The sequence below is a fragment of the Callionymus lyra genome, chromosome 3, assembly GCF_982586985.1.
Source record: "Callionymus lyra chromosome 3, fCalLyr1.hap1.1, whole genome shotgun sequence".
NCBI classification, from domain to species: Eukaryota; Metazoa; Chordata; class Actinopteri; order Syngnathiformes; family Callionymidae; genus Callionymus; species Callionymus lyra.
Window position 1 is genome coordinate 4,922,073 of NC_141820.1, and position 24,268 is coordinate 4,946,340.

The following is a 24,268-nucleotide window of genomic DNA, read 5'->3' on the forward strand; positions in this document are numbered from 1 at the left end:
CTCAGCCTTGAAACAGGAGACGCTTTCTTCTTCACGGGAGGAAGCGGCGACACACTGCCAGGAAAGTCATCGTAGACGCACAAAAAAACACTATCTGAGACACGCACACACACACACACACACACACACACACACACACACACACACACACACACAAAACCTGTTCCAGATCCTTCCTTTATTCGCAGCTCGAGAGCAAGAGTGACGCAGAGAAGGTGAGATGAGGCAACGTGACGAAACGACTGGATGGATTATAGCAGCCGTTAAAAACTATTATTAAAAAAAACTCCATCTATGTGTATTTTTCCGAGCGGAGAAGACGCTCCGACTTCATTCTTTATCCCCAACTTCCTGTGACCTCATGAACGACGTCGTTTTTCGATATGTTTTTGTACAACAAATATCTCTGACACACTCTTTGCTCTTGATGATCTACTGACTCCTTTAAGAAACATCTTAAGACGTTTCTATTTGTTCAGGCTTTTCCTTGATTTTCTGGAACTCCTGTGTTGTTCTCAGTATTATCTTGATCTTTAAAGTATGTACTTTTTTGAGTATTGTTTTGATTGTTTAAGCGCTTTGTGACCCTGGTCTGGAAAAGCGCTATATAAATAAATATTACTTACTTACTTACTTACTTACTTACTTCTACGTCTCACTTTTAGTAACTACACTAACAACACAGTTCAATGATGCAAAGCTGCTACATTTTCAGCGACCAAGACCATCGACCTTCACCGTGAGGTCCATCATGAGCCAAAAGACCAGACTCTCCCTTCACTAGTCCATCCATGTTCCTACAACCCTATTAAAAAAACGGTGTATACGAGCGAACAAAAGGACTTTTCTCAGTCTGGACCTTCTCTTGGAGACAAGAGCTCCGTCATCCAGAGGAGACTCAAAGCTCAACCTCCAGAGAAGCCAGGTCAGGTTTATCTAAGAGTGACTCATGGACGCCTGAATCAGGAGGCGTCCGACTGGCAGTACATGGGGAAGACCCAGGACACGTCGGAGAGAGGTAGAAGATAGATAGATGGATGGATGGATGGATAGACAGATGGAGGTACAGATGGACAGGTGGATAGAGGGGCATACAACGGAAAGATGGATGGATGGACGAACAGAGTGATGGACGGAGGGGCAGACAGACAGACAGAAAGCTGGAGGGAAAACTGGATGGATGGAGAGATGAATGGAAGAATGGATGGATGAATGGTAAGACGGATGGATGGACAAAGGGAGGAACGGACAGAGGGATGGACGGATGAATGAATGGATGAATAGCCTGACGGAATGATGGATGGTAGGACGGATGGATGAATGGATGGTAGGACAGATGGACAGATGATGGGAAGATGGATGGATGGACGGACAGATTAATGGACAAGAGGTCGCGCACAGACGAAAGGGGATGGATAGATGGATGGATGGATGGATGGATGGATGGATGGATGGATGGATGGATGGATGGATGGATGGATGGATGGATGGATGGATGGATGGATGGATGGATGGATGGATGGATGGATGGATGGATGGATGGATGGATGGATGGATGGATGGATGGATGGATGGATGGATGGATGGATGGATGGATGGATGGATGGATGGATGGATGGATGGATGGATGGATGGATGGATGGATGGATGGATGGATGGATGGATGGATGGATGGATGGATGGATGGATGGATGGACGGACAGATGAATGGAGGGATGATGGATCAGGACTCCAGCTCAACATCTTGTTCTACCTCAGTCTACGTGACTCTGATCTTCTGACTTTGATACATGGATGTCATGGACTCCTGGTCTGTCCAGTGACAGTTTGACCGACGTCCAGCAGATTGGACAGGGATTCAAACTCTCTTCTTAAGATCTCACGTCTGACTCTCTCATCCCTCCATCTTCTCCCGTTCCTCGTCCTCCACCTTCTGTCCTCACATGTCCTCAGACTCGACTGCTGTAGGGGGGACAGTCTTGAACCCCCTCCTCCTGTTCCTCCATCAACCCTCCTTTGACCAGATCCAACGTTCCTTCTCTTCTCTACCCGTCTTTCCACGAGTCCTCGCCCTCCCTCGCCCTCCCTCGCCCTCCCTCGCCCTCCCTCGCCCTCCCTCGCCCTCCCTCGCCCTCTCGGCTCGTCTCCGTTACGATATCCAGCAGGACGCCTCGAACGTCTCTTTGTCATCCGTCGGCGCCGCAGAATCATCTTCCTTTTCCTGGATGGATTCTTACGCTTCGCTCTTCCTGCCGATAAGAGACGGCGACGCCTGCTCGGAATAACAAGTGGACACGTTTGTGGAGGAGTTTGAAGAACATCTGAAACATTCATGTCTGAGTGAACCTCAGAACCCACGTTTATGAGGCAAAGCTGTCCTTTCTTTTTAAGACGCTTAAGAATTAAGATCATCAAATGCAATCGTTTAAATGGCTTCGATTATATAGTCAAGATGTAAAAAACACAAAATAAAATGAACAATTATGAAAAATGACCCAAATCACAGTTGACACGATAAAATATTAATTAAATTACCGTATTCTCCGGACTATAAGAGGCAGTTTTTTTCATAGTTTGTTTGCGACTTATACTCTGGAGCGACTTATATGTGAAATTATTAACACATTATTATATCATTTCACATGTTATTTTCACACTAAACCACCAGAGGGCGCTCTAGGCCTGTGTTGATCATTTCCACGTAGAAGAGGAAGCATCTTCTACCTCCGGAGTTAGTTAGTTGTTTAAAAGTGACACGAGGATGAAGAGTTATTTGGAGTTACACGGATGGTTTGGTAAACTAGTTAGTTATTTATGATATAGTTCTCTGAATAACTCTTCATATGTTATGTTAACATACCAGGTTCTCACTTCATGTAACGTAACGTTATTCTGTTGTTGCCTCTAGTTTTATTTTAACTTGTCTTTTAAGATCACATGTCTGTTCTTGGATTTTATCAAATCAATTTCCCCCAAAAATGCGACTTATACTCCAGTGCGACTTATATATGTTTTTACTTCTTTATTATGCATTTTATGGCTGGAGATACTTGTACTCCGGAGTACTATAGTCCGGAAAATACGGTAGTCAAAGAAAAAACTTCTGCAGCAAAGCCTCCACGAGAATTGACCTCTTGACCTCTGGTGACCTCCGACCAGTTTGAGTTTGAGACTTTACATGGTTAGTTCTGCAGATGTTCCTTCAAATAAACCATTTAATTCTAGCTTCGGTGCAATAAGCCCTGAAACTGTTTCTGATACGTTTGTGGTTAAAAATGTGTTGATCGCTACAGAAGCTACAGCGATGAGTTCACTGGGAGGGAGTGGGAAAACACACTGTTTTCGGAAAGTGTTGATTGTGACGTGAAGTGAGAAAAATGTTTCAATAATAATAAAATAGTCAATTTCGAAGACTAGTTGAAAAGCGGGTGAAGTTATGACCATGTTTTTCATTTGAAAAATGTTTGAACTGTTTTATTGTCGGATATTAAAATGTTATTTAATGTGAAAAAAGGGAGACAAAGCATCATAAAATCCAACGAACTCAAACGACCGACTAGAGTTCTTCTATTGGACACAATAATAATGAGTGACATTCGGCTCGTGAACACAATCACACTCTAGTCGTCATAAAGAAGAGAAGAGAAGAGAAGGAATAAATAAAAGTCAGTCAACATCAAACATAGTTAAACTCCAAGGTCTGCGGCGACACAAAAACACAAAAAGTGTTTCAAGGTTTTTTTGCTTCACTTGAGGTTTTAATGTATCTATAGAAACGATTATTTTCTCTCCTCGTTAAAACAGCATCACATTATTCATGGTTTCCTTTTTTGAACAGGCCACACTGAACTGAACACATTTAAAGATTAAATTCAGTGGCGACTACTTTTCATTATATTGTGAGAAAGCTGGAGTTAAGGCCTTCTTTACCCGCTCTAGTAGGAGAACTCACATTTTCCCGATCCTTAAAATTCTGCAGCGAGAATTCTGAGCCGCTCTGGTAGGAGGACTCACATTTTCCCGATCCTTAAAATTCTGCAGCGAGAATTCTGAGCCGCTCTGGTAGGAGAACTCACATTTCCCAGATCCTTAAAACTCTGCAGCGAGAATTCTGAGCAGCTCTGGTAGGAGGACTCACATTTCCCGATCCTTAAAATTCTGCAGCGAGAATTCTGAGCCGCTCTGGTAGGAGGACTCACATTTCCCAGATCCTTAAAACTCTGAAGAGAGAATTCTGAGCCGCTCTGGTAGGAGGACTCACATTTCCCAGATCCTTAAAACTCTGCAGTGAGAATTCTGAGCCGCTCTAGTAGGAGGACTCACATTTCCCAGATCCTTAAAACTCTGCAGTGAGAATTCTGAGCCGCTCTGGTAGGAGGACTCACATTTCCCAGATCCTTAAAACTCTGCAGTGAGAATTCTGAGCCGCTCTAGTAGGAGGACTCACATTTCCCAGATCCTTAAAACTCTGCAGTGAGAATTCTGAGCCGCTCTAGTAGGAGGACTCACATTTCCCAGATCCTTAAAACTCTGAAGCGAGAATTCTGAGCCGCTCTGGTAGGAGAACTCACATTTCCCCGATCCTTAAAATTCTGAGGCGAGAATTCTGAGCCGTTCTAGTAATAAACCGTGGGTAACAAAGGAGGTCAAGGATGTCCTTAACAGGAAGAAAGTGGCATTCAGGAGCAGAGACAGGGACGCCATGAGGTCAGCTCAGCAGGAGGTGAAGCGATGCTTGAAGGAGGCAAAGGACACCTACAGGAGGAGGTTGGAGGAGAAGCTGAGCCGAGAAGAAATAAGAGAGGTCTGGGATGGTGTTAAAACCATCACTGGACACAAGACCAAGGCCTCTCTGACTGCAGTGGACACGGTGGATGAGGCAAATGGACTGAACAACTTTTTCAACAGGTTTGAGCAGGTCACCTCACCCTCACTGCTGCCCGCCTCAGGACCTGCCCCACCTTCTTGTGCCCCCCCCAGCTCCACAGAACCACTTCCCAGCTTCACCTCACTCCAGGTACAGGATGTACTTCGGAGGATTCGTCCAGGGAAGGCTGCTGGTCCTGATAAGGTGTCTGCTCGACTGCTAAAGACCTGCGCTGCTGAACTAGCTGAGCCACTCCAGCATGTCTTCAACCTCAGTCTACGGCTGGGGAAAGTACCAACTCTGTGGAAGACTTCCTGTATCGTTCCAGTCCCTAAAAAGATCCGACCGAGTGTGCTGAACGATTACAGACCGGTGGCACTGACTTCGCAGCTGATGAAGACACTGGAGCGGCTGGTCCTCAAACATCTCACGCCACAAGTCCAGCACGCGCAAGACCCCCTGCAGTTTGCCTACCAGCCAGCAGTTGGTGTGGAAGATGCCATCCTTCACCTCCTGCATCGGACCTACTCCCACTTGGATAAAGGAAGCGGTTCAGTGAGAATCCTGTTCCTGGACTTTTCTAGTGCCTTCAACACTATCCAACCCACTCTGCTGCAGGACAAACTGACTAAGATGCATGTGGACCCTGGTCTGGTCTCCTGGATTACGGACTATCTTACTGATCGACCACAGTATGTCAGGCTGAAGGACATCAAGTCTGACACTATGGTGTGCAGTACAGGAGCACCTCAGGGGACAGTACTGGCCCCTCTCCTCTTCACCATCTACACTTCAGACTTCTGCTACAACTCAGAGCTGAGTCTCGTCCAGAAGTATGCTGACGACACTGCCATTGTTGGATGCATCAGGGACAACAGCGAAGACGAGTACAGGAGTCTGATACGTGACTTTGTGGACTGGAGTGAGAGGAACCACTTGCAGCTGAACACCTCAAAAACCAAGGAGCTGGTCTTGGATTTCGGGAGGTCCAGGACAAAGCCACGTCCAGTGTCCATCAGAGGCGACGAGGTGGAGATAGTGGACAACTATAAGTACCTCGGTGTGTGGATGGACAGTAAACTGGACTGGTCCTGCAACACAGACCATGTGTATAAGAAGGTTCAGAGTAGACTGTACTTTCTGAGGAGGCTTCGATCATTTAACATCTGCAAGAAGCTCCTCTGCATGTTCTACCAGTCTGTGGTGGCCAGTGTCCTGTTCTATGCTGTGGTGTGTTGGGGTGGAAATGTGTCCAAGAGGAGTGTCAACAGGTTGGACAGGTTGATCAGGAGGGCTGGTTCTGTGGTTGGAATGAAGCTGGACTCACTGGTGACAGTTGCTGAGAGGATATCATTGAACAAACTACTGTTCATCATGGATGATGACAGTCATCCTCTGAACACTGTCATCAGTGAGCAGAGAAGCAGAATGAGTGCACGAATGCTCCTACCCAGGTGCAAAACAAATAGACTCAGGGACTCATTCATCCCTCGGGCTATTAAATTGTACAATTCTGAGTTCGGGGGCAGGAGTGGAGTGAAAGTATCTGGATGTTCTGTTCCATGTTAGTCTTTGTATCTTTGTCTTTGTTGTTTTTCTTTCCTTGACCTATGTCCTTTGTCTTTGTCTTTAGACTTAGATTGTGTCATCTTGTTCTTCCTCTTTATGTTCTTCTTATTTTATTTTTTATGTATTATTTTTTATTGTTTATGAAAAATTGCTGGCTATTGGTAAAAAACAATTTCCCAAAGGAGACCTCCTGAGGGATCAATAAAGTTTTACCTTACCTTACCTTACCTTAGAAGGACTCATATTTCCCAGATCCTTAAAACTCTGCAGCCAGAATTCTGAGCCGCTCTGGTAGGAGAACTCACATTTCCCCGATCCTTAAAATTCTGAGGTGAGAATTCTGAGCCGCTCTAGTAGAAGGACTCATATTTTCCCGATCCTTAAAACTCTGCAGCCAGATTTTTGAGTCGCTCTAGTAGGAGGACTCACATTTCCCAGATCCTTAAAGCTCTGCAGCGAGGATCTAGTGAATGCTGAATGAGTGAATCTGAAGGACGAGGCGTTTGAGGTGGTTCTTTGAATTAAAAGGTCAGTGTTCTGGTTACACTTATATCTCCCGACACAGATTGTAAAATGCTCAAAAGAACAAAAGGTTAAAAGGTTATTTCACCACAATGCAGCTTCTTGTCGTCTCCTTGGGATGTGTACGCGTGTGTGTTAGTGTGCGCGTGTGTGTTAGTGTGTGCGTGTGTGCAAGTGTGTGTGTGTGTGTGTGTGCGTGTGTGCAAGTGTGTGTGTGTGTGTGTGCGCGTGTGTGTGTGTTAGTGTGTGCGTGTGTGCAAGTGTGTGTGTGTGTGTGTGTGTTTGTGTGTGTGTGTACTCACGGCCTCCGTGTGCATGGTGTGTGTGTGTGTGTGTGTGTGTGTGGGTGTGTGTGTGTGTGTGGGTGTGGGTGTGGGTGTGGGTGTGGGTGTGGGTGTGTGTGTGTGTGTGTGCGTGTGTGTGTGTGTGTGTGTACTCACGGCCTCCGTGTGTATGGTGTGTGTGTGTGTGTGTGTGTGTGTGTGTGTGTGTGTACTCACGGCCTCCGTGTGTATGGTGTGTGTGTGTGTGTGTGTGTGTGTGTGTGTGTGTGTACTCACGGCCTCCGTGTGTATGGTGTGTGTGTGTGTGTGTGTGTGTGTGTGTGTGTGTGTGTGTGTGTGTGTACTCACGGCCTCCGTGTGTATGGTGTGTGTGTGTGTGTGTGTGTGTGTGTGTGTGTGTGTGTGTGTACTCACGGCCTCCGTGTGTATGGTGTGTGTGTGTGTGTGTGTGTGTGTGTGTGTGTGTGTGTGTGTGTGTGTGTGTGTGTGTGTGTGTGTGTGTGTACTCACGGCCTCCGTGTGTATGGTGTGTGTGTGTGTGTGTGTGTGTGTGTGTGTGTGTGTGTGTGTGTGTGTGTGTGTGTGTGTGTACTCACGGCCTCCGTGTGTATGGTGTGTGTGTGTGTGTGTGTACTCACGGCCTCCGTGTGTATGGTGTGTGTGTGTGTGTGTGTGTGTGTGTGTGTGTGTGTGTGTGTGTGTGTGTGTGTGTGTGTGTGTGTGTGTGTGTGTGTGTGTGTGTGTGTGTGTGTGTGTGTGTGTGTGTGTGTGTGTGTGTGTGTGTGTGTGTGTGTGTGTGTGTGTGTGTGTACTCACGGCCTCCGTGTGTATGGGGTGCACGGCGAACAGCAGTGCGGTGACGAAGGCCAGGCGTGACTCAGCGAACACACAGCGCTCACACGTGTGCATGAGCAGGCAGGTCACGCTACAGTGCAGACACAGGTTGACCAGGTGGAAGTACAACGGCACCATCCCTCCCAGCAGGACGTTCAACCTGACGAGATACAAACAACACACATCACTTCCTGTTTCTCATCAATAACATTCACATTTATGTCGACGTCATCCATATCGTGGCTCACCTACCGCTGCCTCACGGAATGGTTTTTCTTTTGCACACGGTACTGTTTACTAAAGTATATGTATGTTTTGTTTTACAAACACAGACGTCAAAGTATGAGATTCAGGTAAGAAAGTGTGGAACGTGAATCTTGTTTACGAAAACAATCACACTTATATATCACCAAAAAATATCTCAACCTGTGAAGTGCAAATATTACCTCCTTGAGTTTTGTCTAGTAAAATGAAAAATAAAACTGTGATTCCAATAAAACCCATCATTTGAAACTCCCCTAAGTTGACTGCAACAAAGCAAATCTAACAAGAGATTAAAGTTGTTTTTTTTTATCCCTGAATGTTCCTAAAATAATGACCCAGAATGACCACAGTACCGTCTATTGAAGTATATTGTTTCAAGGTATTGCGAAGCTCCTTGTCTTTGTTCATTCTGGTATAAACTTGATGTACTTGAACAGCAGATAAGTGTTAGTTAGTGACTGTCGCTACGATACTGTATTTAAATACTACGTCCGTTGCTATGTCAAAAGTCTTCCACAGCTGTGATTGGCTGGCTGGGCGGCAAAGCATTACAAGAGCTGTTCAGGTCACCGTTACTGAGAAGACAGTTGAGAAAAAAGGAAACCTCATATGCCATCTTAAATTCCCAAGTTCTATGCAGTTTTTTGAAATAAAAGTTCCAGGTTCAATACTTTAATGAAACCAAGTGAAACATTAATAGGTTACTAATCTGTACATTTATTTTAGTGTTTTCAGAACCTTACCTCCGCAATAAACCAGGGATCTGTAATTTATAAAAAAATGATCAGTGTTTAGTTTATATGTTTAGGGATAAAAGACAGTGAAGCAGAGAGAGAAACGTATCTCTGCAGGTGTGTGTGTGGGCAGGAAAAGTGATGATGAAAAATGAATCCACAAAAAGGTAATTTTGATCAGGTGAGTTCAGCGAAGACACTCACTGACCAGATGAGTCTCCCGACGTCAAGGTCGCAGATATCGTACGAAAACAACAATTTTACGCCGAGATCTTCAAAAACACATCGAGAATCAGGGACTTTATTACAGAATATAACACGAGTTAACAAGTTTTAACATCAATATTTTATATATAGAGCCATTTAAATATGAATACATCTTCGAAATCCTGCACATGAGCCAGTGAAGGTGAGTTTGAGACATTATTTCATTGGATCTTTTGTTGTTGTACATAAATAATACTTATTTATATTTTATTTTTGTGTAGTTCAGCGATACAATATATATTTGCGACATGCGTCTTTTGTTTCGTTTAACTTCCTCTTAAACATACTGAAAAGTATTTGTATGATGTAATGTTATCCATCTTCTCGTCAATAACATATGTTTTTAAAAAATAATACAATAGTTTGGAGGTTCTTGTTTTCAGGAGTTACATTTTATTTCTTAAACTATCTTTTTTGTTGTGGTTCAGGTCAGTTGGTCATTGAGCTGCTGTGTTACGTCAGAAATGAATGAAGAACAAAGAACTATAGTTTAAAGTCTGAACTTTAAAAGATAACTTGTTGCTCAAGTATTCACATATATATTGAATAATAATGTATAATGAGAATGTTTGCTTGAACAGCTTTGTTTGTCAGTCATCACATGACGTAACCTTCATAACTGGGTCAAATTGATTGGTTGGAGTAAGTCTTTATGTAGCTTTGATTCACATGTGTATTGTGGAAACTCATATTCAAGATAATCAGTACATGTACTTAAGCCTTGAAATATTTCATCAGTTCCAGCTGTATAATTGGTATACGTGTCACAAAATAGGGTAAAAACTATACCATATATATGTGGTATGTATATGTGTAGTATGGTCCAGTACTTGATTCTGGTGTTGTGATAGTGTAGTAACAAGTATATATGTGTAGTATTGTCCAGTACTTGATTCTGGTGTTGTGATAGTATAGTAACAAGTATATATGTGTAGTATTGTCCAGTATTTGACTCTGGTGTTGTGATAGTGTAGTAACAAGTATATATGTGTAGTATTGTCCAGTACTTGATTCTGGTGTTGTGATAGTATAGTAACAAGTATATATGTGTAGTATTGTCCAGTATTTGACTCTGGTGTTGTGATAGTGTAGTAACAAGTATATATGTGTAGTATTGTCCAGTATTTGATTCTGGTGTTGTGATAGTGTAGTAACAAGTATATATGTGTAGTATTGTCCAGTACTTGATTCTGGTGTTGTGATAGTATAGTAACAAGTATATATGTGTAGTATTGTCCAGTATTTGACTCTGGTGTTGTGATAGTGTAGTAACAAGTATATATGTGTAGTATTGTCCAGTACTTGATTCTGGTGTTGTGATAGTATAGTAACAAGTATATATGTGTAGTATTGTCCAGTATTTGACTCTGGTGTTGTGATAGTGTAGTAACAAGTATATATGTGTAGTATTGTCCAGTACTTGATTCTGGTGTTGTGATAGTATAGTAACAAGTATATATGTGTAGTATTGTCCAGTATTTGACTCTGGTGTTGTGATAGTGTAGTAACAAGTATATATGTGTAGTATTGTCCAGTACTTGATTCTGGTGTTGTGATAGTGTAGTAACAAGTATATATGTGTAGTATTGTCCAGTACTTGATTCTGGTGTTGTGATAGTATAGTAACAAGTATATATGTGTAGTATTGTCCAGTATTTGACTCTGGTGTTGTGATAGTGTAGTAACAAGTATATATGTGTAGTATTGTCCAGTACTTGATTCTGCTGTTGTGATAGTATAGTAACAAGTATATATGTGTAGTATTGTCCAGTATTTGACTCTGGTGTTGTGATAGTGTAGTAACAAGTATATATGTGTAGTATTGTCCAGTACTTGATTCTGGTGTTGTGATAGTATAGTAAAGAGGATATATGTGTAGTATTGTCCAGTATTTGACTCTGGTGTTGTGATAGTGTAGTAACAAGTATATATGTGTAGTATTGTCCAGTACTTGACTCTGGTGTTGTGATAGTGTAGTAACAAGTATATATGTGTAGTATTGTCCAGTACTTGACTCTGGTGTTGTGATAGTGTAATAACAAGGATATATGTGTAGTATTGTCCAGTACTTGAATCTGGTGTTGTGATAGTGTAGTAACAAGTATATATGTGTAGTATTGTCCAGTACTTGACTCTGGTGTTGTGATAGTGTAATAACAAGGATATATGTGTAGTATTGTCCAGTACTTGAATCTGGTGTTGTGATAGTGTAGTAACAAGTATATATGTGTAGTATTGTCCAGTACTTGATTCTGGTGTTGTGATAGTGTAGTAACAAGTATATATGTGTAGTATTGTCCAGTATTTGACTCTGGTGTTGTGATAGTGTAGTAACAAGTATATATGTGTAGTATTGTCCAGTACTTGACTCCGGTGTTGTGATAGTGTAGTAACAAGTATATATGTGTAGTATTGTCCAGTACTTGACTCTGGTGTTGTGATAGTGTAGTAACAAGTATATATGTGTAGTATTGTCCAGTACTTGACTCTGGTGTTGTGATAGTGTAATAACAAGGATATATGTGTAGTATTGTCCAGTACTTGAATCTGGTGTTGTGATAGTGTAGTAACAAGTATATATGTGTAGTATTGTCCAGTACTTGATTCTGGTGTTGTGATAGTGTAGTAACAAGTATATATGTGTAGTATTGTCCAGTATTTGACTCTGGTGTTGTGATAGTGTAGTAACAAGTATATATGTGTAGTATTGTCCAGTACTTGACTCTGGTGTTGTGATAGTGTAGTAACAAGTATATATGTGTAGTATTGTCCAGTACTTGACTCTGGTGTTGTGATAGTGTAGTAACAAGTATATATATGTAGTATTGTCCAGTACTTGACTCTGGTGTTGTGATAGTGTAGTAACAAGTATATATGTGTAGTATTGTCCAGTACTTGACTCTGGTGTTGTGATAGTGTAGTAACAAGTATATATATGTAGTATTGTCCAGTACTTGACTCTGGTGTTGTGATAGTGTAGTAACAAGTATATATGTGTAGTATTGTCCAGTACTTGACTCTGGTGTTGTGATAGTGTAGTAACAAGTATATATGTGTAGTATTGTCCAGTACTTGACTCTGGTGTTGTGATAGTGTAGTAACAAGTATATATGTGTAGTATTGTCCAGTACTTGACTCTGGTGTTCTGATAGTCTAGTAACAAGTATATATGTGTAGTATTGTCCAGTACTTGACTCTGGTGTTGTAGTATTTACAGACCACATGACTCTTGACGAAGTTGTAACTGCTTTATTTTGTTTTCAAACCAAAACATGTTCAAACATCAGCTTTAAAAGCTGCTGGAGTCGACTGTATCCTCTCGTCCTCAGTCATCGCAGGGATCTCGTTAAAAAACGTCATTATTTAAAAAATAATATTAATTTTACGATACAGTATCGTAAAAAACATTGCGATACATCTCCATATGGATGTTTGGTAACATGTGTTTGTTCAGGCCGAGCTTCTTTAGGTGAATTAAATCCTTCAAATAACCGGGAAATGACCCTAATACGAGGTAAAGTACATGACAAAAAATAGTTCAATCCACATGATATTTCTATAAAGGGATAAAAAGATAAGATCTGAGGCCAGATTGTAATCAGCACTAATGTGTTCCACCTCATTCCGTGATGAAGGATCCTGACTCCAACAAACACCTCATGTGGAGAAAACATTGACCTCAGCAGTAACTCGCTCGCCGCTCCGGCCGAGGTGGGCGAGGGCCGAGCGGAGAGCCCGGTGAGCATCCTCGACACCCTCCCCCACGTCAAGTCAGAGAACATGAACATGTATCCTCTCATGCCTTCAGCTGACAAGTGTGTCTCGAGGGGGCTGACGGCGAGGCGGCGGGTCAGAGGTCAGCGTCCTGCTCAAGGGCAGGAAGCCGACGCGTCGGCGGAGACGAACCAGCTGCCGGCGGAATCTGCGACCTTTGTGTAGCAGCGGCGGACGACGACCCCGCCGTGAATAACAATGATGGGAAGATACACGAGGATTCTGGGTGATATTAAGTGTTGTCATCGTGTTCAGACACCAGGAGTCGTACCGGCGTCATCCATATTCATGCAGGTTCAAATCTTCAGGATTCAATCATGTACTGTCGGGTGTCGCTGCGTTGACTTGATGAAGCACACGCAATATACATGTTATTGTATTTCAAGGGTCTCCACCTTTTTAACACGGTCGACATTATATTCACCTTGAGATAAGAACGAATAAAACATATTGAATTTGTGTTTCACTCATTTCTCACTAGTTTAAAGGTTTATTTTTTGAGTAAACTTGTCTGAAATACATGTTCGACGTGTCAAATATGATCTTTTTTTCTGAAAAACACCTTTCAGACAGTAATAATCAATAATCAGACAGTAATAATCAATAATCATACAGTAATAACTAATAATCAGACAGTAATAATCAATAATCAGACAGTAATAATCAATAATCATACAGTAATAACTAATAATCAGACAGTAATAATCAATAATCATACAGTAATAACTAATAATCAGACAGTAATAATCAATAATCAGACAGTAATAACTAATAATCAGACAGTAATAACTAATAATCAGACAGTAATAACTAATAATCAGACAGTAATAATCAATAATCAGACAGTAATAACTAATAATCAGACAGTAATAATCAATAATCATACAGTAATAACTAATAATCAGACAGTAATAATCAATAATCAGACAGTAATAACTAATAATCAGACAGTAATAACTAATAATCAGACAGTAATAATCAATAATCATACAGTAATAACTAATAATCAGACAGTAATAATCAATAATCACACAGTAATAACAATAATCAGACAGTAATAACTAATAATCAGACAGTAATAACTAATAATCAGACATTAATAATCAATAATCAGACAGTAATAACTAATAATCAGACAGTAATAATCAATAATCATACAGTAATAACTAATAATCAGACAGTAATAATCGATAATCATACAGTAATAACTAATAATCGGACAGTAATAATCAATAATCAGACAGTAATAACTAATAATCAGACAGTAATAACTAATAATCAGACAATAATAATCAATAATCAGACAGTAATAACTAATAATCAGACAGTAATAATCAATAATCAGACAGTAATAACTAATAATCAGACAGTAATAATCAATAATCAGACAGTAATAACTAATAATCAGACAGTAATAATCCATTATCAGACAGTAATAATCAATAATCAGACAGTAATAATCAATAATCAGACAGTAATAACTAATAATCATACAGTAATAACTAATAATCAGACAGTAATAATCAATAATCAGACAGTAATAACTAATAATCAGACAGTAATAATCAATAATCAGACAGTAATAATCAATAATCAGACAAACAAAAACTATTTTACCTCAGTAACAATCGTACTTTTTTAACCAAGCCATCAAAATATCTGAGAAAAGGTTGTCAAAAGTATCCAAACTAAAAAATATATATATTTTTTTACTCTACATGTTTAACTTGTTCTGTTCATTATTAACATGTTGTAACAGGTACACAAATATTGATTTTAAAGGACTTTTTTTTGCAACGTTTTAAGGCTCAGAATTCTGGCTACAGAGTTTTAAGGTTCGGGGAAATGTAAGTAAGTAAGTAAGTAAGTAATATATATTTATATAGCCCGGGTCACAAAGCGCTTTAACAATCAAAACAATACTCAAAACAGTACATACTTCAAAGATCAAGACAACACCGAGAACAACACAGGAGTTCGAGAAATTCAAGGAAAAGCCTGAACAAATAGAAACGTCTTAAGATGTTTCTTAAATGAGTCAGTAGATCATCAAGAGCAAAGAGAGAGAAGATTGTTCCAAAGCTTAGGAGCAACAGCCTGAAAAGATTTCTCTCCTCTGGTCCTGAGGAGCAGGTAAAGTAGGTGTAAGACGCCATTGAATGTCAGCCTTGGTTCTGTTTTTATTTTGCTTATATTGTGTTATTTTATTTCATCTTTTAATTCTGAGTTCATTTTGCGTCAGAAACTGTAAAAAGACTATATTTGCTACAGACTTCAGAACGATATCAGTTTATTTAAAATAAAGTCGAGCACCGAGAGTTAAACGGTCGACGTCGTGACGACGTGATCCGACAACATGTCTGGATAATAACTGTTGGCGTCCCCGTCGTGCGAGTCAGGACTTCGGTGCGAAGGCGAAAAGATCTTGTTTTCACTCCGGTGTCTCCGCCTTGATCACGTTGCAAAAGCCCTGCAGTATTTACCGGCGCCGGCCCGTGAGAGCTCGGTTCTCCCCGGGAGTGTGTCGTGGAAAAAGGTTTTTTTTCCAGCTGACCCTCCCAGAGGACGGCTGTGAAGAAGCCACCTTCTGCTGCCGCATGCATAAGATATGAGCATCGAGGCTGAAAGGCATCGAAACCCTGAGAAGGTCGGAGAGAAATGACGAGAAGAAGCAGAAGAACTTCATCGTCGTCGGAACGAGATCAGCAGGAATTTAAACATTTGTAACTACGGTCGTTTGTCAGTGTAAGAAAATATGGATCCACTTGAGTATATCAATATTTGATTCACCATACTTGTTATTAAACATCATTGTAACGATTCTTTACGCTTGTTGGATATGACAGGATAACAAAAATAGATCGATAATTTGAAGCTAAGCTTCTACAAGAAAAATGTTGTAAGAAAATATATTCTAATGAGACAAAAGTGGAAATAAAGTGCTTTAAAATTAAGTTTTTCGTTCTACTGAAGGACATCACACACATGGATCTACAGACGTAGCGTGCTAGGCTAACAAGGTTGATAATGTAGCGTGTTAGGCTAACTAGGTTGCTAATTTAGCAAGCAAGGCTAACAAGGTTGCTAATGTAGCGTGTTAGGCTAACATGGTTGATAATGTAGCGTGCTGGTATAACAAGGTTGCTAATGTAGCGTTCTAGGCTAACACAGTTGATTATGTAGCATGCTGGGATAAAAAGGTTGTTAATGTAGCGTGCTGGGATAACAAGGTTACTAATTTAGCAAACCGGGCTAACATTAAGGTACACTAAGGTAGTGTGTTAGGCTAACACGGTTATGTAGCATGCTGGGATAAAAAGGTTGCAAATGTAGCTTTCTAGGCTAACAGGGTTACTAATGTAGCATGCTGAGATAACAAGGTTGCTAATTTAGCTTTCTAGGCTAACAAGGTTACTAATTTAGCAAACCGGGCTAACATTAAGGTACACTAAGGTAGTGTGTTAGGCTAACACGGTTATGTAGCATCCTGGGGTAACAATGTTGCTAATGTGGCATACTGGGATAACAAGGTTGCTAATGTAGCATACTGGGATTACAAGGTTGCTGATGTAGCATACTGGGATAACAAGGTTGCTAATGTAGCATACTGGGATTACAAGGTTGCTAATGTAGCATACTGGGATTACAAGGTTGCTAATGTAGCATACTGGGATTACAAGGTTGCTGATGTAGCATACTGGGATAACAAGGTTGCTAATGTAGCATACTGGGATTACAAGGTTGCTAATGTAGCATACTGGGATTACAAGGTTGCTAATGTAGCATACTGGAATTACAAGGTTGCTGATGTAGCATACTGGGATAACAAGGTTGCTAATGTAGCATACTGGGATTACAAGGTTGCTAATGTAGCATACTGGGATTACAAGGTTGCTAATGTAGCATACTGGGATTACAAGGTTGCTGATGTAGCATACTGGGATAACAAGGTTGCTAATGTAGCATACTGGGATTACAAGGTTGCTAATGTAGCATACTGGGATAACAAGGTTACTAATGTAGCATACTGGGATTACAAGGTTGCTAATGTAGCATACTGGGATTACAAGGTTGCTAATGTAGCATACTGGGATTACAAGGTTGCTAATGTAGCATACTGGGATTACAAGGTTACTAATGTAGCATACTGGGATTACAAGGTTGCTAATGTAGCATACTGGGATTACAAGGTTGCTGATGTAGCATACTGGGATAACAAGGTTGCTAATGTAGCATACTGGGATTACAAGGATGCTAACGTAGCATACTGGGATTACAAGGTTGCTAATGTAGCATACTGGGATTACAAGGTTGCTGATGTAGCATACTGGGATAACAAGGTTACTAATGTAGCATACTGGGATTACAAGGTTGCTAATGTAGCATACTGGGATTACAAGGTTGCTAATGTAGCATACTGGGATTACAAGGTTGCTGATGTAGCATACTGGGATAACAAGGTTACTAATGTAGCATACTGGGATAACAAGGTTGCTAATGTAGCATACTGGGATTACAAGGTTGCTGATGTAGCATACTGGGATAACAAGGTTGCTAATGTAGCATACTGGGATTACAAGGTTGCTAATGTAGCATACTGGGATTACAAGGTTGCTGATGTAGCATACTGGGATTACAAGGTTGCTAATGTAGCATACTGGGATTACAAGGTTGCTGATGTAGCATACTGGGATAACAAGGTTACTAATGTAGCATACTGGGATTACAAGGTTGCTAATGTAGCATACTGGGATTACAAGGTTGCTAATGTAGCATACTGGGATTACAAGGTTGCTGATGTAGCATACTGGGATAACAAGGTTACTAATGTAGCATACTGGGATTACAAGGTTGCTAATGTAGCATACTGGGATTACAAGGTTGCTAATGTAGCATACTGGGATTACAAGGTTGCTGATGTAGCATACTGGGATTACAAGGTTGCTAATGTAGCATACTGGGATTACAAGGTAGCTGATGTAGCATACTGGGATTACAAGGATGCTAACGTAGCATACTGGGATTACAAGGTTGCTAATGTAGCATACTGGGATTACAAGGTTGCTAATGTACCATACTGGGATTACAAGGTTACTAATGTAGCATACTGGGATTACAAGGTTGCTAATGTAGCATACTGGGATTACAAGGTTGCTAATGTAGCATACTGGGATTACAAGGTTGCTGATGTAGCATACTGGGATAACAAGGTTACTAATGTAGCATACTGGGATAACAAGGTTGCTAATGTAGCATACTGGGATTACAAGGTTGCTGATGTAGCATACTGGGATAACAAGGTTGCTAATGTAGCATACTGGGATTACAAGGTTGCTAATGTAGCATACTGGGATTACAAGGTTGCTGATGTAGCATACTGGGATAACAAGGTTGCTAATGTAGCATACTGGGATTACAAGGTTGCTGATGTAGCATACTGGGATAACAAGGTTACTAATGTAGCATACTGGGATTACAAGGTTGCTAATGTAGCATACTGGGATTACAAGGTTGCTAATGTAGCATACTGGGATTACAAGGTTGCTGATGTAGCATACTGGGATAACAAGGTTACTAATGTAGCATACTGGGATTACAAGGTTGCTAATGTAGCATACTGGGATTACAAGGTTGCTAATGTAGCATACTGGGATTACAAGGTTGCTGATGTAGCATACTGGGATAACAAGGTTGCTAATGTAGCATACTGGGATTACAAGGTAGCTGATGTAGCATACTGGGATAACAAGGTTGCTAATGTAGCATACTGGGATTACAAGGTTGCTGATGTAGCATACTGGGATAACAAGGTTGCTAATGTACCATACTGGGATTACAAGGTTGCTGATGTAGCATACTGGGATGACAACATTGCAAATGTGGCGTGCTAGGGTAACAAAGACAAAAACAAGACAACTCTCGGGTAATTTCATTAACAAAGTTACTTCTTTATCTGTAAAAGCTGCATTAATTCCGAGTCATATTCAAGTGAACGTAAGTAGAACCCTCAGTAGCAATTTTATCAAATTCATCTTTAACAGGCTATACCGGAAATTTGCGCAGATTTCTTCTTTCCTAACTTATCTCTCGAATTAGTATGTAAAAATATATATATTTAAAAGGAAATGTAAACGAGAGTTGTACTGAATAATATACTAGCTTTTTTTGTTGTATTGCTTCACATTGCTACGTTACCACAAAAGTACTGCCTCGCTGCGTTGGAGTCGGCACTTCATTATGCAAATATCTTGATAGCATCTAGAATTAAGTGGGTGGTCATATTACACGCCGAGATAAGAAAAACTTCTCCTTGGCCTGAATTAACTTGTGATTTCTCCCAGTGTGGGAATCTCTGCATGTACTCAGTCAGGACGGTGCTGCAGGCAGGAGCCTCCGGCGTAAATACATATTCATCGGCGTCAGAATCCTCGTCTGCCTCGCAGCATCGGGAGGAACCGTCGTCCCGGGCGACCGTCCGTCACCGTAAACCGCCGCTTCGACGACACGTTTTTCGACGCAGAGAACCTTCCTCCCGGATCGAGCCGTCGCTTCTTCACGACGAAGCTTCCCGCGGTGATTCCACGCAACAATCCTGAGAGCTTATCTCCACATCAGACCCTTAAGTGAAATTCATTGCAGTGAGTTAAGTGTTTGAGTTCCTGCGGCGCTGCAGGTTCTGTCGGCTCCACTGAACAGATTAACATCAAAGAGTCTCTCGTCGGACGGATCCTCGGCTGACGCTCTCCTGCCGAGTGGAGGCTCTCTTGACCCCGACGACCCCCCGACCTTCAGAAGTGACCTCACGTCCTCCCCGGAAGTCGTTCGCACGTCTATTAAAACATGAGATGCTTCTTGTTTACTCGTCTGCTAACAAGAGCCTGTTTTAAAACAGTATTTGGAAGAAGTTACCATGACAACCGGTTAGATTCCAGAATAACATTCGTCTTTTGACCTCGGGCAGATGAGCTCCTCGCACGTCTTCAAACAGACGAAGCGTTTGTCCTCACACGATCAAAGAATCATGTTTAGCGGCTGAAACTCTCCTGAGAGCTCCGTCATCTCCACCATTACAGGTTTTATCTCTTGGTTCAGTGACTGTTGTTGGAATTCATGGAAGGAATGTGAGGATCAGGTTTAAAGTTCAACACGTGACTTAAATCACACACTTCTCTACTATACTAGAAGTTAGTATCATCAGGATACTGTACGTACTAACTAGTAACTAATCCTCCACAGATAGTATGTCTCAAATCAAACTCTGCTGCTACACACTAACAGGAAATGACGCGACAGCTTCTTCTTCTACTATTATTTAAGGATGATTTCAACCAGCTGTAGGAACACTAGCACCACCTGCTGGCAGCACGTTTGGTTTGGATCGAGAAATATGAGAAACTAAAATATTGGCGACATATTTACGAGACACTACTGCTGCTGAAAATACACTTGTAAGTATATGAATATATATCTATATATATATATATAAACATGACATAACTTGTGTTTATTACGTCACTAAGATGGAGTCGTTTAGTGTAGAAAGTGTCCATCAATCCATACTCAGTTTTGTGGGTGTTTTAGTGTCAATGTAGTGTGTACTGAGAACTACATCTCAAAGAACGTCGGTATAAACACAATTGTTCGACTAAAACTTAAAAGTTGGTACTTTTTGCTTCAGGAAGCTGCACTTCTTGTTGAGCAGGAATCTATTTGTTTTATCTCCTTTAATGGTCTTTTTGTTCTGCTACTCTTTCACAAGATACACACAATTAAACGATTGAAGGTCTTCTTAGTAGCTGGGTTTTTTTTAAGATTGTGTTGTAGATTACTTGTGTCAGTATATATTACAATCAAGGTTAACCTTAACCATTACTTAAGTTACACTCAGTGATCTCAATTTTACCAGATGAAACACCCCCCTGGCAATGACTGAGTATGAGAGGATACAGTGAGTCCAGCAGCTTTTAAAGATGATGTTTGGACATATTTTAGTTTAAACTTCGCCGAGAGACATGTGGTCTGTAAATACTACAACACCAGAGTCAAGTACTGGACAATACTACACATATACAGTATACTTGTTACTACACTATCACAACACCAGAGTCAAGTACTGGACAATACTACACATATACAGTATACTTGTTACTACACTATCACAACACTAGAGTCAAGTACTGGACAATACTACACATATATACTTGTTACTACACTATCACAACACCAGAGTCAAGTACTGGACAATACTACACATATATACTTGTTACTACACTTTCACAACACCAGAGTCAAGTACTGGACAATACTACACATATATAATTGTTACTACACTTTCACAACACCAGAGTCAAGTACTGGACAATACTACACATATATACTTGTTACTACACTATCACAACACCAGAGTCAAGTACTCGACAATACTACACATATATACTTGTTACTACACTATCACTACATATCAGTATATATCGTATAGTTGACCCTCGTGATACGCATCTACAGATACTTGTCAATACTCAGGTCTAATACTGTTGCTTGAAGTCCAGTGTTATCTAAACAGAAACATTAATCCTCAGTTCCATCGACTCTTGTAAACACCGGTGAGAATGTTGTCGACATCGAGGCTGAAGTCGATGCTGACGGTGATAGAACCTGTGAGTGCAGTGTTGGCGACTAACGTTCCTCCGTAACCATCAGTCCAGCATCTATCCCAGCATCGCTCCAGAGAGCCGGTCGTGTCAGGACGGCCTCAGGACGCCAAGACGTCCAGCCGGTGCCAGGACCGTCAGGCTCAGGAGCGGCGGCAGGCGGCTGTGAACGCGTCTGAGGCAGGCCTGGTGTCGAGAGCAGCCGCACAGAAGCCTCTGTTCTCTGATGGATCCTTTCTTTCCGAGGCCGGAGAAGACAGAAGGAAGACACGGAGCAAACGTCCACAGACGGAGGTCTCACTCGGTCTTCTTGCCAAAGAACCAGAGCCTTGAATCTATTGTTCCGACAGAGATGGACTCTAACGGAGCGCCTCGTCAAATATGCTCAAGCAGTACTTTTGGAGAAGAAAAGGAAAATATGAATCGAGAATTTTGGTCTGTGGCCAGAACTCTACTTATCCTTCGTTTCTTTTATGTTTATATCTGAATACATTTGTATCAAACGTTCAACGTAAAAATATATAAAGCTTTTGTTCATTTTTGAGTTTTAATTCAACTTTTAGCCTCTAGATGGCATCTGTCATTACGTCCTCTGCAGTTTAAAGAACAATGACATCCTGTGAGATCCCAGTGATGACTGAGGACGAGAGGATACAGTGAGTCCAGCAGCTTTTAAAGCTGATGTTTGGACATATTTTGGTTTTGAAAACAATTGAAAGCAGTTACGACTGAGGACGAGAGGATACAGTGACTCCAGCAGCTTTTTAAAGCTGATGTTTGGACATATTTTGGTTTTGAATACAATTGAAAGCAGTTACGACTGAGGACCAGAGGATACATTGAGTCCAGCAGCTTTTTAAAGCTGATGTTTGGACATATTTTGGTTTGAAAACAATTGAAAGCAGTTACGACTGAGGACAAGAGGATACATTGACTACAGCAGCTTTTAAAGCTGATGTTTGGACATATTTTGGTTTTGAATACAATTGAAAGCAGTTACGACTGAGGACCAGAGGATACATTGAGTCCAGCAGCTTTTTAAAGCTGATGTTTGGACATATTTTGGTTTGAAAACAATTGAAAGCAGTTACAACTGAGGACAAGAGGATACATTGACTACAGCAGCTTTTAAAGCTGATGTTTGGATATATTTTGATATATTTTTCTGCTGGAGCCACTGTATCCTCTCGTCCTCAGTCATCATTCTATCTTCAGCCGTGGAGAACGTAATGACAGCTGCCATCTAGAGGCCAGAAGTTTAATAGCAACACAAAAATAACCAAATGCTGTGAACATTAATTCATCTTAATTGTAATTATTTTATTTTAAACACACTGTAAACCATAAAATAAATTGTAGAAGATTCAGTTTTAATGTTTCTATTTGAACCTGGTTTGAGTCACGACTGTCCATTGATGTCATTAATATCAGCAACAGCTTCTTCACATGATAACAACAAGCAGTGGATCATCAGGTGTGTGAGTCTCTACAGCATCAATATTAATAACAACACAATCCTCCACTGCGTTGACATCACAGCTCAGAATGATAATTATCTCTTAATTAAATGTAAATATAATCTTGAGATGATGTGTGATATAAATCCACTAGAAGACGTCACAGTATCGTCGTCTCGTCTCATCATAGTTTCATGTGTTGTGCGTCTGGATTCATGTGTTGTGCGTCTGGATTCATGTGTTGTGCGTCTGGATTCATGTGTTGTGCGTCTGGATTCTTCAGAGTGTTGTGATTATTCAGCGCCGACATGAATATGACGGTTAAGTCTCAGGTGGTTGTTGTCAAGGGTGGAGAGACGAGGATCTACGATGTTGTGTAGCACGTGTGCGTTCTCTGACGGGGTTGACGTGTCGTCGTGGTCGTCGCTAACGGACGCTCTGTGACTAATGATTGACAGGTGTGACCTTTACTGACCAGAAGATCAATCGAGTCATTATTGATGAAGTCTCCATGAATCACATTTGTTTGGCTGAAGTGAGTTTGATTCACCGATGTGTAGTTTGTGATTGTGTGTGTGTTTGACTCTATTGTATCATCAGTGTGTGTGTGTTGTTGTGATGTGTGACTATATTGTATCATCAGTGTGTGTGTGTTGTTGTGATGTGTGACTATATTGTATCATCAGTGTGTGTGTGTTGTTTGACTCTATTGTATCATCAGTGTGTGTGTGTTGTTGTGATGTGTGACTTAATTGTATCATCAGTGTGTGTGTTGTTGTGATGTGTGACTCTATTGTATCATCAGTGTGTGTGTGTGTTGTTGTGATGTGTGACTCTATTGTATCATCAGTGTGTGTGTGTTGTTGTGATGTGTGACTTAATTGTATCATCAGTGTGTGTGTTGTTGTGATGTGTGACTCTATTGTATCATCAGTGTGTGTGTTGTTGTGATGTGTGACTCTATTGTATCATCAGTGTGTGTGTTGTTGTGATGTGTGACTCTATTGTATCATCAGTGTGTGTGTGTTGTTGTGATGTGTGACTC

General features: G+C 40.9%; 1 protein-coding gene across 1 annotated transcript in view; it reads right to left on the minus strand.

The window, feature by feature from the left end:
* The window catches only part of tmtc1 (transmembrane O-mannosyltransferase targeting cadherins 1), a 110,729-nt gene that overhangs the window by 85,475 nt on the left and 986 nt on the right, over window positions 1-24,268 (minus strand). The window contains exon 2 of the mRNA XM_087786206.1: window positions 8,059-8,236. Within this exon, the coding sequence (XP_087642332.1) occupies window positions 8,059-8,236 (178 nt within the window). The remainder of the gene's footprint in view (window positions 1-8,058; window positions 8,237-24,268) is intronic.